This window comes from Salminus brasiliensis, chromosome 1 (assembly GCF_030463535.1).
Source record: "Salminus brasiliensis chromosome 1, fSalBra1.hap2, whole genome shotgun sequence".
NCBI lineage: Eukaryota > Metazoa > Chordata > Actinopteri > Characiformes > Bryconidae > Salminus > Salminus brasiliensis.
In genome coordinates, this window is record NC_132878.1 from 78,398,689 (window position 1) to 78,416,829 (window position 18,141).

Consider the following 18,141-nt stretch of genomic DNA (forward strand, 5'->3'; position numbering starts at 1 on the left):
GAAGACTCTCCACCAGGGGCGCTGTTAGTGCTCATCTAGACACTGGTGCCTCACATCACTGACACTGCGCGTACCTCCTTGTTTGAAAGGTGCCTTTAAATAGTTTGCAGTAAAAATGCTTGTATTTAAACATGTGTTTAGGATAGGGCTCTTCAGTAGGGCTTTCTTCAGTCAATTCAATATTAAGAAATACTACCAACCAAATTACTAGAATAGTGGATTATCGGTAAAGTACATGTCCTTGTATACAAGTGGTAGAATGATTCATTTATTGCAGCAATTCTTTGTAATACAACTGAATTGATCACAAAAAACACCAAACACATCAATTTGGTTTGTAATTTAAAGGATAGAACTGCTCTCACCTCTTATTTAGTTTTCTGAAATTTGATTCTAAAAATTTGCAGAAAATATTCTTACCTCAAATAACACCCAACACAAGCCACTGGAGAAATCATTTTCCTTTTATTAATAAACCTCTCGCAAGTCGAAAAAATACCAGTTTGCACATAAAGTCTAGAAAAGATTTCAATATTTGGTAGACATTACAACAGAGAAAAAAAGCATATGGGGGCACACATACTACACTTTTTTTTTTTTTTTTTTTGGACTTTGCCACCACCTATTGGTACACTTCAAGAAGAAAGTACATACACAGGGGGTCATGATCTCACACTGACAGTGAAGAGAATAGCTCACATGCTAGATGGGTGGACATTTATACAGTCACAGAGCACACACAGGCAAATAAAGTGACAAACACACAGAGGGGCTGAGATCATGGATATTCTCAAAACCGAACAGCTTCACACTGTGGTTTCTTCAAACGTCCTGTCATTCCATCAACTGCGGTGGGTTGTAAATTCATAGTCATGTCAGTGCTCCGATTTCGGCTGTCCCACACACTGGCAGTGTGTCGGTGACAGCATAGAGTCATAGAATCAGAGCAAGAAATACACAGAACATAATGATAAAGTACAGGACAGTTTGACTGGTGAAACAAAACATTTTCAAATGACCTTTAAAGGAGTACTTCAGGGTTTGCAACCCAACCTTCATCACCCACATATCTAGCATACGCTTGATTACCACAGACCATTTCAACACGTTCGCCTGCACTTTCTGTGAAAAACAGTAAACCTGTTGACTGAAAACAATAATACGGCACAACCAGTGATGGAGTAAGTGCCCATTGGTAAAGTTTTGGTCAACAGGATTATCTGTTCTTTTCTAAGTAAAGTGAATCTCAATGAATCTGTGTGGTATTTAGAGGTATGACACAGATACAGCAGAAAAGATTTGGTTGAAACGTGGGAGAATAATCCTTTAAGCACACCCACCAAAAAAATAGAGAGATCTGTGACTAATGTCGACTTCTTGTGGCCTAAACGCCTATTCCCTTTACCCTGTTCACAGGCAGTTCTATCTTTTGCCCCTCTTGTTTCCTGCGGGAGGCTTTTTGAGCTGCAGCAGGGGCCCTCCTGCGCCGAATCCTGCTGTCTGGGTGTTGGACACCCCAAAGGTAAGCCCAGCTGATGCGTTGATCCCTGGGTTACTAAAGTTAAAGCCTGAGGTGCTGGAGCTTCCAAAACCTGTGTGAAGAGAACTAGGTTAGATATACGTAAACACAAAAGACAAGACAAGGGAGAAATGTCCTCATTTGTATACTCAACTCAATCTTATAACTCACTTATAATAAAAATGATGATATTTTAGTTTAAATTAGCAGTTACATACATTTCTAACATGTATGTAGGCTATAGGCTACACTAAACAATGATTTGCATAAAGCTGCCAGAAGCGTCAGGTTTGCTATGGACTCCTATCTAGACTACCTGGGGTATCTGTGGCATGTGCGACAAAACTAAATGCCTCTTCGAGCACCTTAATACTTCAGAAAAGCTGCAAAAAAACCTCCTTTTTCACAGGACATGACATAACATTTAGCCACATGTTGATTTGCATGGGACCTGAGGTTATTTTTATGGCTCGTTTTACAGAAAGTAAAAGGTCTTGGAATCTGTACTGATGTGGGAAACTGTCCAAAATATGATTAAAACTACTGAGATACTCTGGTAATTACATCAGCCTACCCCCTGTATAAAACATATGGCTTTAGACATAAAATGTGCCATGTACAAGGATAATGACACACTTTGTTCCCAAGTATGCTAAAATTGAACAAATAGACATTTTGCTCTTAAGTTTTTTGAACAATGACATTTAAGTGTCCTGAAGAGCGTTTATCTATGTATTTTTTAAAAAAAGATATAAACTCTTTCACAAAATAAAAAAAAAAATTAACAGTGGTGCCTTAATTCTTAGCATTCAACTCAGCAATTTTTTTTTGAGCTGATGTTTATGTAGGCACTTCACCTTTTTAACCTTTTTTCTACCCAAATCACCACAAAACCTGTACTCAGCATGGTTTTAGGCTTCCCTGCCCACCTCTGTTCACGACCCACAAACAAATGTGGGTCTTTTTGTGCATCGTCTCTTTAACAGCGTGTTGAAATTTAATCAGACAGCCATTTCCCCACTTCAAATCCGACCCCTTTTTGAGCTGGAAAACAGCTGACAGGAAATCAGCAGTAAAAACGTAAGCACAGACTCTTGCATAATCCTGAATGCAGTGAATCCCCTGAGCAGCTTGAACCTATTCCAGAGCTGAGATCGGAGAAACACCAAGAGGGACTGAAGAGGAGATGTTAGTAATACACAGTCAGCGGTGGTGCGAGGAAGTGGAGGAGGGTGCTATGGAACACACCTGCGCTCAAGCTCCCTCCAGATGGCTTGCTAGCGGAAAAACCGAACGACGAGCCTCCAGTCGGCACAGCCCCGAACCCTGGGCCGCTACCAAAAGCTGCCAAGAGACAAACCGGGCACGTTAATTGGTGCTCTGACACATACACTAATATCGCTGTGTCACATTAAAGGCATTTTTCGGGGTCTATCTGCCTCATCTGTGCCATAGACAACCACTTCAACATGCCTCTTTGTACTCATTAAAAGGTGGAGAACTCAATGGACCTAAAGGGAAACCAATAGGCAGGTGAGGAAGCAAAGAATATTTATAAAAAAGCAAAAATTGAAAAAAGGAAGAAAATAGTAAGACTGCAGACAACACCCACTACCCGTTGGTTTCCAGTGTAAGTGACTACAAGGCAAATTCGTTTTCTTTTGCCTTTTTTTTTTTTTTAAGTACAGGGAAACCTCTCTAACATCTTGCCTTATGATGAAAAATAAAGGTGCTTCAAATGGTCCCTTGAGTGATGCCATAAAAGAACCACTTTTACTTCCATAAGGAACCATCTTCGTTCCGAATTCATCTCCATTACAAACATTGTTCAAAGAACCATTTGAAGCATCTTTTATTATTTTTATTATTTTTTTTTTTCCAAGAGTGCACAGATGCAGCAGACAGAGGAAGAAAGCACAAGACTATGCTTTTAGTAATAAACAATGTGCACACTGTCAGAGGAAACTAAAGAAGGAAAGAAGAGACATGGCAACAAATGAAATAAAGGAGCAATGCAAGTTGTCTACATCCTATTACAGCTGCTAGCCAGCAATCATACACACATACACCCTGTATCTGCCACTGTACACACAGACTACTGTACACTACAAGCATATAGAGTCCTTGCACATTTAAAGTCGTCAGCATTTCTTGCCAGCGAGAGCGAAACTTATTGCAGAAGAATGATGGAAGCTGAAAGCATAAAAGAGGAAGTACCTCCAAGGCTGGTAGAACCCATACTAGTGCCCATGCCCAAGGCAAAGGGAGTCCCAAAACCTGCCCCCAGGGGCGCCTGTGTTCCTGGGACAGAGAAAGAGAGCAGAAAAGCTTACTCTCATGTAGGTGCGCCTAACGCTCCCTGGAGACGTGTGTAAAAGTCACTTCCCGAGGACTTTATCTGAAGAGAGGCCAACAGGGAAATCTGAGTGGCATTCAGTGCCATCAAGTTTTCTAATCTGATCAGGTCTCAGTAGCCATTTTCAACTCCGTATCACATGATCACAAGCCTAACGATATATTCCTAATTGCTCAAGATAACGTTCAATCTGGTAAACTATCTGTACCCTGATCTTACTTACCTGGTTTACACTAGTCTAGTTTACAGATTGCTCTCCTGCCTAATTCATCATTAAGACGCAAACACAGTCACTCAGGGTTGTTTGGTATGAAATGCAGCGTTCTAGAGAAACCTGTAGTGTCAGAATAAGCCATAGTGATTGTAAATGGACTTCGACATTTGAACTTTAATGCCTTTAAAACAGAAGTGGGCAATTCTGAGACCTGGAGGACCAGATTCCGGCACAGTTTTGTGCTTTTCCTGCTCAACTCACCTGTAAATCTGACAGGTTTGTTAGAGCAGTGAAATCAACAAACAGTGCTGGACTCCAGCCCTGTTGCCCAACCCTGATCTAAAAGCTCCCTCACAGAAACAAACTAATGGTCATGAATACGCTGCCAGGTTTACGTAGGCTCACGTTTGGTCTAAAACATACTGTTTTGCAGGTGTAAAGAGGCATAATGCAAGGCGCCGTAAGGCAAATCACCAAATCACTATTTTACCAAAACAAAAACGTAAAGGACGGTCAGGTTCACTGGTTGTTTTAGACATTAAATTAAACTCTATAGATATAGGACTGCACTGAAGACATCCCCACTCCTGGTTCTCATCACTACTGTTTCTCTACAATGAACTAATTCACACCAAACCATTCTAATGACTGTTTAGGCTGAACTATGGACTCTGTCGTTATATCAGTGGAATTCCCTTTAAAGAACGAATTCTGCTATAACATAGTTGTGCTCCTGTCTCGTTTCCTTTTAGCTGCTTTGACATTTCTTTCAAATTGAAAATTTTCTCTTTAATTTGAAGATGCGATGTCATGTACAGAAATCTGCATCTCAAATTTATTCCATGTTATCCAATTAATATAAATCAATGATTGGTCAGTCAAAAAGAAACAAAGACATGGGCTTTTCTTTATAAAAACGGATTTATTGTCAATTTAAAGCAATCCACTTACATAAAACATGACAAACAAGTTCAGACAAACTGATTCCTACTTGCTATTGCATTAACACAGTTTGATTAAAATTAAGCTAGGATTTTCTAGGAATGCATTTCAAACAATGGCTCACTGCAGACTACTGTAAATGCTGTAACTAGCGCAAAAAGGCACACAGTATATGTATCAACAAGCAATGGCTTATTAAAAATATCCTACACGCACTGATGACACACGCAAACGATAATTTAGATAGAATTGACTATATGTTATTGTATGTAAACAAGCAAACTCACAAGCCTCTTTTAAGCCTCCGTTTTTTAATCCTTGAAGTGTACCAACTGTACCAAAAAGAAAATGCTCTATTCAAGAGACTTGTCGAGTACCAAAACATACAGCCATAAAATCTTGTTTAAAATGGCATGCAAGGTTATGTTTCATATTAGTGTTAAATAAGAGCAAAACAAGCCTCATCCTGTGTGGAAAGAGATTGGTCTAAGGATCTGTCTATAGCTAAGGGTGTAACAATTTTACTACAAAAACAATCTCACAAAAGAATTAATTAATTAATAATAAAGCAAAAAAGGGCAATTTATTGATAGCTCGATACACAATATTCTTTTTCCGGGCTTAAAGAACACTGATCCACTAAACGTTTTATTCCAAATAGCATAGTGTTGTTTAATTTGACGGAGTTTTAAATAAAAATCCCTGTATTTAAGTATGGGACAGTTTTTGGCTAATGGTGCATTTGGCCTGCATGTCAAAACATTACGAAAAATAATGTGCATCATGAAAATGTCTTTGTTACATAAACTGTTTACTATATTGCCCAGCCCTAGTTTAATTTACAGCACTGAATTGTACGGTTTCGCCTGATGGGCTCTTATTGACCTAAGTGCATAACTAGGCATCCTATTAAAGTTCATACAAAGTGGGCAGGGAGGAGCAAGACTTCTGGTTAGCGTGCACCCAATTATGTAGTGTATAATTAAAGAGTTAAGTAGAAATATCTAAAATCAACTTAAATCTTGATCAAGTCTGAAAGTATGTAGATCATTACACCCCCAACTAAAGCTACAGTCTAATGTCAGACCATCCAGACAACACAAAATCAACAGTGTTCCTACCAATGAATCACGGTGTAAACTAAAATCACAGTCCTAGACCTTGACTCTTTTCACTTAGTGCGCACATATACCTACAAGTGCATGATTTTCTGTCACCAAAGACGACCCTTAAGAGGGTATTTATAACCTTCATGAAATTCACACAATCTAGAGTCACCTGCGTTAAAGAATCGGCTCTAAGCAGCCACCATAGAGGGAGATGCTGGACCAAAGTCCAGAGGAGCAGCTGTTAACCACAACAAGGTCAACAATTAAAGGCTGCACTGCTGAATACTGAATTTTGGCACAAACACAAAAGTTTATACTGTATTATAATAATAACAATAATCTTTTCACTGCATGCCCTCACGGCCACACGGAGCAGCTTTTCACTCTCTGCCCCTCATCTGCTGAGTGAAAGAACACTGTAGCCCTTAAATATGCGATAAAAACTACCATATGTTTATGTACAAAAGCTCTAACCCCAGACACCACTTCAGGTTCTTTAAGTTACTTATATTAGCGGCCGATTCTTGTTAGAACACCACTTCAACGGACAATGCTACGGACTAGACCTGCGTAGATGAAAAAACGGTTCTGTTCAAGCCCAACATGAAATGTGACGAATGCGATAAGCGATTCAAATTCAAAAAGGCACAAATAATTCACTCAAACAACAAAAAAATCTTAATCACACTAAACTGTGAAAATACTAAGCACCACCCAGAACACAATATGAAATGATACAATAACAGTCAAGTAATTTGTCAAATGATATAAATTACAAAGCCCTTTCTAAGCTAATTCAACTGAATCCCTAATTTACACACTGCCACTAATTTTGAAGGAGTCTTCAGTTGGATTTTTAATTCATTTAAATTCAACTGGATGATTGTTGTATGGTTATAGAATAAGGAAGACAAACAAATTTTCCTTTTTTACAATCAAGCATCCTGAGCCAGCATGTTACCGTCACTCATTCTGCTATTAGTACAGGGCTTATCCTGTCTGGCCCAATACAAACATTAACACTAAAGGTGCACAAATGAAAATGCAATCCACAGAATTATTAGTTTGGTTTTGGAAAACCTGCGTTGGAGTTGCCTCATCATCAATGCATCTTGTTAAAGGATTTAAATGTTCAGCTTCAATAAAAAAAAAGTTGAGCTTTAATAATAATAATAATAATAATAAAGGGTTTGTAAGGTAACTAGAACAAATCAGACTTTTTGCACCGCGAACCAGTACAAATCCACACAAACATAGTAGTGTTTTTCTGCACATCCTACCAGTGCTCAGATCAAAAAGAAAAAAGCAGTGGTCATGCTGGCTCAGATCCTGCCCTCGAGCAGCAGTTGTCTGGTTTAATCTTACATACAGCTCCTTGAAGACTTTATACTCATCTGTTTAGTCCAGCACTGCTGTGTGGGAACGATGATGAGTGGGCATGTGTGTGCAGTTTCAGCACTCATTAGAAAATTAAGCTTCAAGATTGTAATTGAGAACTACTGATTATTCCTGTACTGTACTACGTACTACTGTCCATCAAATCAGTTCTCATATAACCTGCAATTATTGCTGTCTCATCTCCAGGAACACCATGAACGCTACCATGGTTACCAATGCAGGATGACTGTCCGATGCGAAGCTTAGACTACTAGACGTGTTTATTTTTGTATTAGTCAACTGAAATGTGCAATGAGACCCTGGAAATCAGTAGCTTACACCATAAAATCGGAATAGAAAAATGCATAGGCAAACCTCACAGCAATCTTGTAATTTAAAAGCATACAAAATAATTCACTAGTCTAAAACCTCTGTACTGAAGAAGCCGGGGGCGGCCAGGAGCTGGCCGCTGAGACATAAACCTTCACATTCATTTGGTATTAAAGGATTGAAGCCGATGTGTTTGTACAGAGAGAGGCCTGTGTGGAAAGAACGGATCTGCACATGCACTGTCCCCGTTTTGCAACATACTGAAAAAGACAACACATGCAACTGCTGCTGCGTGCAGCCCTGAAAGTTCTACTGTAAGGTTCTTTAAATTCGCTTCTGGATGGCTAGTGTACAGAACAGTCTGGCCTTTCTCTGCTCCAACACATCTAATATGATAGCCATTTAACTGCAAAATAAAAAATAAAAATCCCTCAGGTGTGTTTGAGCAGGGAAATCCAGGCCCTCCAGGACCAGATCTGTAAAGCCCTGCTCTACAGGATACATATAACAATTGACTAAAATATACAAAACCACATCCATGTCGAACTGGTGTGCAAATACCAACATGTAATACTTCTGAGTCAACACGGCACAGACAAGAGTGAATCCTTAATGGAACTTTCCTACCATTCCAGCCCCCAAATTGACACAAAGAACAGCAACAAAATCCAACAAGTCCTAGCACTGCTTTGGCACCACACTTGCGCAACCAACATCCCAGCCACGTACCAGGTTCATCTCAAAATGAACCAGAGTTGAAACAAGTCAAGAGTCTTTTACATGAGACTACTACACACCAGATGCTTTTTGACATGGACAGCTTGTTTTCAGGCAAGCCATGTCCTCCAGAACTCCAAATGAAAGCTCTAAAACGGTGGACACCTAGGTTTACATTATATTTTAACTTTAAATGCCTTCTGACCAACAATACCACCACTAATGCACTTACTTAAAAAGGCCAAATAAACTAAGAAAAATCCAGACAAAGGATTATGGATTTAGCTGCTCATCAGTATAAGCACATGTACTATATACATAAGCCAAAATACAAAGAGAGCATCTAATAAGTGTTGCAGTCTCTTATGCACGGTGTATCTACAGATGTGTAGTGATCGCTACATTTCTGCTATTGAAAATGGGAAAACCTACACCCTACTAGACCCAGTAGGTGTAGGGGTGCCAAGGGAACTAAAGTAATCCTTATTCAAAACCTCAATTTAATAAAACCCAACATGGGAAGAAACTACTTTTTCAAAATGATAAGGCTTACACAAAAGGCAACCTCTGCATTATTTGGAAACTATATACGCACCACTGCCAAGCACCTTTTCAATCATGAGATCTCGTATGAAAAGAGGCCTTAAGTACCCTGTTATCAATTAGCATTTTGATTACGGTTACCTGATAAATTAAAGACTTATTAAAATAATGCATGCTGGTATGCATTCACCTCCTGCCTTACAGCACGCTCAAAATTTATACTACTCTCAACTTCATTTTAACACCAATCATGAAAAACCTTAGGACTATGAGTCAAGAAACAAAATCTAATATGGGCAACAAATTACTGCTCTAAACTAGATTTTGTTTGGCTCATTCTACTTCCTTTCACCCAATAATCAACTATGTCTAAAGCCTGGCGAGACCGACCTTTCATCTTAGTAAGTGCTTTGTTTCTTCAGCCAAAGAAGAAAGGGGAAAAGTAGGCCAGCCAGGAGATAAACCTCTCACACAAGCGCCAAAAGGAAAGAGGTTGGCACGCCCATAGGCATAGACGCAGCCTGCCATGCTGTACCTCTCAAATGAACCAAAAGGAGGGGAAAATAAATAAATAAAAGGATAAATGGATTTGAAAAAATTGGGAAAAAAACAAACAAAAAAACACGTCACTGGCTGGCTTCTGCAGTTTATTCTTCATTTTCTTTTGCGTCCCCTCCCTCTCTCCCTCCCTCGTGCCTCTCTGCCAGTCTCTCCATCTGTCCCCTCAACTCCCTGACTCTTTCACAGCCTAGAGGTCAAGAAGAGGTCTAAAACTTGAAGGCGGTCAGACCTGGAGCGGGCTGCTGCTGCTGCGTGAGTGTAGCAGCCATGGCAACGGCTGCAGCATTGGGGACGGCGCCGAAAGGAGCTGGGCCGGTGGTCACTCGCGGGGCGCTCTGCAGTTTCCGACTTGCGGTTCGCTTCAACTCAAAGACGTCTGTGGAGTCTTCCAGATAGGCTCTCCTGTAGCTCAGATACTGATGCTTCAAAGTCTACAGGAGGCAGAAGAGAGCTGGGTCACTGAGAGTGTGAAATGTAGTTATTGTAGTGTAATAATCCCACTTGTCTATAAAAGACGTATATGTGAATATCATTCATATCACTAAAACCGGCAAGCAGTCAGTTTCTTTATCCATCATATATATATTCCAATTGAGTTGAAACACTTTAAACGACTAGATTGTAAACTTCTTGAACGTGTGCCTGCGCACTACAGGTTTAAGAACTTCAATTAAGTCATCTAGTGTGATTAAGTCAGAACACACACCTTTACATTCTCATGAACTGCTTGCAGTTGTGCAGCCAGAGCCACAAATGTCTGGTAGAGCTTCTGCATGGCCTGAGAGAGATCTGCATACAAAGGGAAGCAAGACAGTTCAACAGATACAACCAAATGGGTTTTAAAACAATAAAATTATATATTTCAATGACATTACTGGGTTCAGTGAAATGTGGGCACTTTCCTACCTTGAGGGGTGATGTGGGAGCTGCTGCTCTGGGTGGTCAGATGGTTTTCCAGTTCCTCGATCTGCTGGCGGTACTGCTGCAACTGCACCTCGAACTGCTCCACCAAACCCCGGAAATAACTACAGAGACAGGGGGAATGTCTTCGTAGTAACATAAAAGTCCAGGCTGCCAGTGTACTTCACACTTAATCTGAACTCAACAAAGTATTGCTATAAACAATATTATCATATACATTTATTTGTTTTAGTTGCATGACATTTTACTTGCAAGCAAGGTGCCTGTTCTGGTTTAATAAATAAATAGCACAAACAGAATTAAAAAGGTGTAAATGTCCATAATGGAAAAAAAGACAGTACTCACTCAGATGGCGCAGTATTCTCATGCTGAAGCCCAGGTGGTGTCTTCTGGGTTCTCAATGCAATATCAGCATTCTTTAACTCCTGAAAGGGGCAGAAATAATCTCAAATTAGCATAGTTTGTCACCAACCAGATCGTTTTTCCTAGTTGTCTAGCAACAGTGGTTCAGCGGTTTTCACATGAAATGATTTGTTAAAAGAAAGACAAAATTACAAAATATAAACTGCAATAGATGAACTGTAAATTCTAAAAAGGTCTCTTCCAACCAGCACCATACCAGGCAACTTCTATTATCTCTTAGGTATGTTACAATATGTAAACATACACAAAATATGGTGATGCTGATGCTTTTATTGCTTTTTTATACTTTTTTCTAGTGAGTGTTTTGTTTCGGTACCTGGGCAGTCTCCATTTTAAGTTTGTCTATGGAAAGGGCATTTCTCTGCAGTCCACTGGCACTGACAGACAGAAGTTGCTTCAGACTCTTAATGTCATCCTGCACTTTAAGCATGGCTTTAGAGGACATCCTGCTGATCTCTTCTTGAACTTGCTTTTGCTCCTTCACAAACTTTCTACATAACCAGAAAGAAACATTACTTTTGAACTCAAACACAAATGAAGCGAACAATCGTTTATCAACCCCAATCATAGCTAGTTCTTACTGGAAGTTGTACACGTCTTGGCAGATGGGAGCAGGTAGATTTTCATCTTTGAGAGCTTTGCTGTCTCTATAAAAAAAAAAAAAGAAAAGAAAAGGAAAAACATTAGTAACCAAGTCCCAGGTAGCAAATTAATGTAGCAGGTACTGATGGTATTACTCTTCATGAAATACTTATTCATTTTAATTTATGTCGAATATCATACTGGCTAGCTGATCTACTGTTCAGGTAATTAGTTGGCCTTGTTGTACCAATTAAACTGTAGTTTTGCGCATTATGTCTCCATTAATTGCAGCTGGTAAATCAATATTTCCAAGCCTAGGTCAATTAGCATTACTAAAATGATAACTGGGCAGAATGGAAGTTTCCACTGTTACTCACTCAGGTCTAGCACTGGATGACTTATCACTCTTGTTCTCTGAGGAGGTGCTGAAGTCCACTCCACCCAAGCCCACACTGGGTGCAGGGGCAAGAGGGGCTGTAGATGCTGTAGAGGACGAGAGCAAACCTCCTAGACTCAGTCCTCCCCCAAGAGAGGATTGCCCCAAGCCTGAAATTTGCAGATACATAAGTATAATATCAGGAACCAACAAAGACAAACAAGAACAAACTCAAAATTCAGACACAGAGAAAGTACAAATTTACATCAAGCAACCGCCTCCCTGATTCATGGAACAGTGAGAATTTAACTTTATAGTATTTCAGAGCATATATCTGGCTCATTTTCTGGATTGAAATATACTAAACAAAAACAACATTCAAGTTTTTTTTCCGCTCAATGTTAAATTAGGCTGCTAAACAGTAATCATGTTTTACAATATACAGAAATGTATCTGTGTATCAGAGGTCATGTCTATAGCTTTGCATGAGCGCCATAAAGACACTGGCATTTTAGCAGTACTGAAATGTACAATCTGATGGAGACTTCACTTTCAACTATACAAAATTAATCAGTCACTGGACGTTTTCTAGAAATATGGATACTAATTAGTTACTTTGGTGTAATTTTATGACAAATTTTAACAAAGGGTATCATTACTCAAGAAGAATTGGTTCAATCATTTTAGCGCATTAAAATATCTCAAAAACACTGCTAACTTAAGGGCCACCTCACCTGTTGAGACAGAGCTGGAGAAAAGAGAAGTGCCTAGACTGAGGCCTACGGTTGGGGCAGAAGAGACAGGTGCTGCTCCTCCCAGGTTCAGAGAGAAGCCTGTAGAGCCGGTCTGAGGGGTTGAGGAGGTGAGGACGGAGCTCAACGACAGGCCTGTAGCTGCTGGGGCAGTGGTGGTGGTGGTCAGTGAAAATGGAGCGGCAGAGGCAGCTGGTTTCCCAAAACCAAAGCTGAACCCTGTTGAGGCAGCAGTGGATGCAGCAGGAGCTCCTGTAAACAAGAGTGCATTAGTAAAATACTGAACAAGAGAATTCAATCAAGTATGCAAACCTACCATTTCAGCAGGACATTTATTTCAGTTAACTGTTTAATTTAGTGCCTAAGATTCTGAAAATAATTAAAACTATCATCAGCTTAACTCATAACTTACCTAAAGTAAGGCCAGTAGCTGGTGCAGCTGCTCCTACAGCAAGTAAAAAAAACAATGAATTAAAGGAAGAAAATGCAGTCATTTTGCAAATAAGATACTCAAAATGCTTATTAAAGGTCTACATATGTAGAACATGTTTGCTGCATATAGACTTCATGGCCAAAAGTATTCAGACAGGCCTTCTAATTAGCAAAATCAGCTATCTTAAGGTGTACCCATTGGTGTGACAGCTCACACAGCCCTTAGAGCTGGAGTTGTTGTACATAAGCCTAAGTTTACCATGTCTGTCAAGCATTGTACCTAGTGTGATTTACTAGAGTGATGGAGCTCAAAACAGAAGTCCAATCTTTTATTATCCCTGGTAATAGATTTCTTAAAAAGATGCTTGATGAGCATGTGTCTACAAATCTTTGGACATATTATGTATTATATTTGGACTGTATTATCTCAACATTCAAAAGACACCAATTTGGGATCACAATGAGGCAAAAGGTTTCATACCTGAGGCAGGTGTGTTGAAGGAGAATCCACTCGTCGGTTTCTGGGCAAACAAGCTGCTCCCAAGGCCTAGGGACGAGGTGGTGGTGGTAGTAGCAGCAACAGCAGCAGCAGCAGCAGCAGGTGCAGCACCTGGAGTAGAGGTGGCTCCTCCCAGACCACCAAAAGAGAAGCCGCCAGTGGCTGCAGCAGGGGCACTGTGAGAAGCAAAGTTACGCACTAGGTTAAAGAACTACTCCATCCAACAATATGAACATCTCTAAAACTGAGTGAGTTATGGGAGGCCAGTCAGAACTGATTATGTGTACATAAAGCAAACCGGATTCACACTGGATTCTCAAAAGCTATCCTAGGACAAATCTTAAGGAGTCTTAAGATGAAAAACTAAGATGTTCATAAGATGCTCTTTGTTGTATTCTTATGTAGCCACTGACCTTTATTTTGCATTTAACATCTTATCCTATTAACATTTGACTGTTCTTCAGCTAAATCCATGCACAACAAAAGAGAAAATTAAATAACAATAAAATATTATTTAATATTACTACATCGTTTCCATTTGTAGACACCTAACAATTCTTTAAGAACAATCTCTGAACAAAAACAATCTTACGATTCATTTTAGCAATTAAACCATTTGAACTGAATTTCAGAGGCTGACCTTCTAAACTCTTAGTCCTACAAGGTGTGTAGTCCAAGTAATGTTTAAAATGGACTCTTAAAAATACCTGGGTGTTCATTTGAACAACAAACTGGACTGGTCAGTCAACACTGCTGCACTCTTCAAGAAAGGCCAGAGCAGACTCTACCTGCTGAGGAGACTGAGGTCCTTTGGAGTGCAGGGAGCGCTCCTGAGGACTTTCAATCGACACAGTGGTGGCATCTGCCATCTTTTATGGAGTGGTCTGCTGGGGCAGTAGCATCTCGACGGCAGATAAGAAAAGACTGAATAAGCTCAAAAAGAGGGCCAGCTCTGTCCTGGGATGCTTCTTAGACCCAGTGCAGGTGGTGGGAGACAGGAGGATGACAGCCAAGCTGGCATCCATGCTGGAGAACAGCTCCCACCCCATGCACGAGACTCTGGCAGCACTGGGCAGCTCGTTTAGTGACAGGCTGCTTCACCCCAAGTGTGTGAAGGAGCGGTATCGCAGGTCCTTCATTCCTGCTGCCGTCAGACTGCACAACCAGCACTGCTCCCAGCGGACCACATACACACACACTTAAACTACACACACATGTTCAGGGAACAGAGATCCCTCAATATAACAATACTATGTCCAATACCCCCCCCCCATGTGCAATTAAGAGTCATTTGCAATAACCTGTAAATAATATTGTTTATTGCTTTTTTTCATTCTTATTTATATTGTGTATATAGTGTAAATTATTTATCTACATTTTTGTAACTGAGTGTCTTGCTATTAGTTTAGAGAAACTAATAAAGGATGATCTTATCTTAAATAAATTAGAAGCTATTTTAAGAATACCAATTGTATTCTTAAAAGTTTAAAAAGTCTGAAGTATAAAATGTCTTTTTTGTATATGAAACTTTTCTCTTAAGACATTTTTTGTGAATCTGGACCTGAATCATAACTTAAACTCATCTGATTCGTTTGTTACTCACTCATCTGATTCTGATTGTTAAACTTTTGTTGATTAAGCAACAATCACACATCGGAAATTATTGTTTGGACATCAATAATTTACCTTATTTTTTTTTTAAAACACTTCTCTCAGTAATTCTAAATGACCAAAGACAACTTTTCTAAGAGAAAGCTCACTTCTTAGGTATGCTCAGAGTGGACGTTGATGGCTAACCTTAGTTTAACTTATATGATTAGCCTCATTAGCCCTTTACAGGTGATGTAGTACTACCCAGCTCACGTGTTGTAGACGAGCTGTTTATTTAATATTAGTAGTGCTGGTCTTCTGACTGAACTACTTGTTGGAGTCATGCTGCTGCTTCAGGTTCAGCTAAGCCCCAGTTGTCTAGCCAACTAACGTTAGCTAGCAAGTGTTTGGATGCTAAGTGAACTAGCTAGCTTCAACATCCTCTCACCTGGTCGCAGCTCCAAATGAAAAGCCCCCGCCAGTGTTTGTGGATCCCAGGGTGCTTGTTCCAAAGTTAAAGCCCGACATTGTGTGCTGTGCTTGTTTACATTAAGAGTCTTAAAAAATACAAGCAGGACTAATGCGCTAACCGTTAGCGCTAGCTAGCTCTGCAGCACTGCGACCTCGTGGAGGCTTAAAAAGCTAAAAACACACACCGCCATCCTATTGAGGCAAACTTCAACAAAAGCTAAAGTTGCTAAACACAATACTTATATACTAATTTCGCGTCCGAGCAACATGCAGGCATACAACTTTACTACTGACAGACTGTTTTAAAAAAAATCAAATAATTTTCCGCGCTCGACTCTTCTTCCTCTGCGTCGCAGCGATGTGTGAATCACGAGAATCAGTTCATTTGAATCGGTTCATATGGACGACTAAATCCTTTTCTTTCTCTACACAAACAGCTGTTTCAACAAGAATCGTTCATCATTTATATTCTTTATATAACATGACATGAATAACATGAAATAAAATGTATTTTATAGACATATAAATATAGTAACCTTCATTTTTCCTTTTAGGGATTTGTGCTTTGCGCAGTCCAGCCCAAACGACTTGAAGTTGACTCGACTAACTGTAAACTTCAGAATCATCTCTTAAATAGAGAAGAGCACGATTTAATGGAAGGGATTAAAGTTAAATTGTATATGAAGGCAAAGTAGAAAAAAGTGAACAAGGCATGTTGGAAGCTTGATTATCTAACTGAATGAGTTTAAACGAACTGTTCTTACGAATCGGTTCGATGTACTGAATCGAAACATCCATCGCTACCGCTGCATCTCCAAACAGAAGCTCGCTCCCTGCCGGCCTGGGGGAAATGTTCAGAGTAATGCTAAGTCGCTGTCTGACCAAAAAAAAACTTTTTTTTTTTTTCAGTTTTTGGCTCCAAAATTACTTTGAATACATCTTTTTACATTGACTTCTACTGAGAGTTAAGATTTTTTCTCTTTGTTCTCCTGCAAATATGACATTTTGGGGATACGAGGGTTTTGCATGACAGGAAGGTCGTAAGTGCACTTAGCTAGCTTTACGTAAACTTAGATAAAAAAAAACTTTCTTAGGTAAAAGTGGACGTGTAAATGATGTATATGTAAGTATATAAAAGTAAAATGTAAATGTTTAGAAAAAAAAGTGTACAATTTTCTGTGTCATGATGACGAATCTGAGGTTATTGTACAAAGGTGACTTATCAGTCTTCATGGGCTGTGATAGGAAGTCAAAAACTCCTGGCTTTTAAAATGTTTTAACAAAGGCCAAAATGAAAATGTAAGGAATTAAAAGTGTTTTTTCCTCTGTATAATGTAATCCTTAAATAATACTATAGTAAAGTACATAATCTAGTAATGCAGCTGCTGAGCGGAGACTCTCCAGTTGCCTTAGTCATGAAGACTATAAATGCATTTATAGTAATACTTATAGTATTTGGGCATTTAAAAACATTCAAGCTCTTAAGTATCTAATAAACTTTAATTAATAACCCCAGGTCATATTAATCCAGTATCCACTCCATTTACTCCATTATTTATCTCACACACAATCAGTCACAGATCAGATTACATGGTGCTGTTATATTACGTACACACTTTTTATTTAAAACGAATCCTGTCCAAATAATACAAATAATGCCAAATAAAGTGTGGGATAGGAACTACTTCTCCGTCTGACTTCTTCACTCCATTAAAGCAGCTGTCCTTAAGATCAAGTCTTGAAGTGACGAGAGACTAACCAAGCACCTGGGTGGCCTCTCTAGAGAGGAATGGTCGAATTCTCCGGATGCTGAATAGGAGAAATCTGCATGACCGAGTTAGATTTACAACAGGACCAATAATTCAAAGGATACCTCTAAGCTTAGACATTACTAAACACAAGACAATAAGGTACTCTAATAAGGTGACCATAGTACTCTAAATCTAGTACTCTGATTTGCAACAGGACTTGAGGACTAGGACTAGGACTAGATTTGCAACAGGACTTCAGATGATCACTGATCATCCATGATTACACCAAGGCTTCGAGCTTCTGTAGATGGAGTGACCAGTGAGTTCTCAAAGGAGATGGAAAGCTCATTGTAAAGTCCAGCAGTTTACTATTAGCTGGTATTACAGCAATAAGAGAGCAAATGTAAAGTGAGAAAATCAGAGGACCAAGCACTGAGCCTTGTGGAACACCAGTGGATAGACTACAAGGAGTTTAGTTCATATCAATGCAAATGATTTTTAAATGTATTATTTGTCTCGTTTGACTTGTTTTTCGCTGTGAAAATCATAAATTAACTCCTTTATAAGGAAAACATATTTTTCCCCGAAGATCACTATCGCTTTGGGATCGGATCCAAAGAAAAAATGAGTCCATCTTCCACCCCTGACATCGCGGACCACAATTCCCGGCATGCCT

At 39.5% G+C, this 18,141-nt stretch overlaps 1 protein-coding gene across 3 annotated transcripts; it reads right to left on the reverse strand.

Annotated features, from left to right (window-relative positions):
• Window positions 1-446: 446 nt before the first annotated feature.
• Window positions 447-16,071, reverse strand: nup58 (nucleoporin 58). 3 transcript variants are annotated; one of them, XM_072689872.1, is made up of 14 exons: window positions 15,692-16,071; window positions 13,636-13,829; window positions 13,135-13,167; window positions 12,705-12,974; window positions 11,972-12,140; window positions 11,594-11,659; window positions 11,329-11,503; window positions 10,935-11,014; window positions 10,575-10,693; window positions 10,375-10,457; window positions 9,898-10,099; window positions 3,737-3,820; window positions 2,768-2,863; window positions 447-1,592 (listed from the first exon to the last, which is right to left on the reverse strand). In XM_072689872.1, the coding sequence occupies exons 1-14, from the start codon at window positions 15,769-15,771 to the stop codon at window positions 1,423-1,425; spliced, it is 1,821 nt and encodes a 606-aa protein (XP_072545973.1). In that variant the 5' UTR covers window positions 15,772-16,071; the 3' UTR covers window positions 447-1,422. The 3 variants fall into 3 exon arrangements, with proteins under 3 accessions (XP_072545973.1, XP_072545982.1, XP_072545991.1); XM_072689881.1 differs by lacking the exon at window positions 3,737-3,820; XM_072689890.1 differs by lacking the exons at window positions 2,768-2,863; window positions 3,737-3,820.
• Window positions 16,072-18,141: the final 2,070 nt, after the last annotated feature.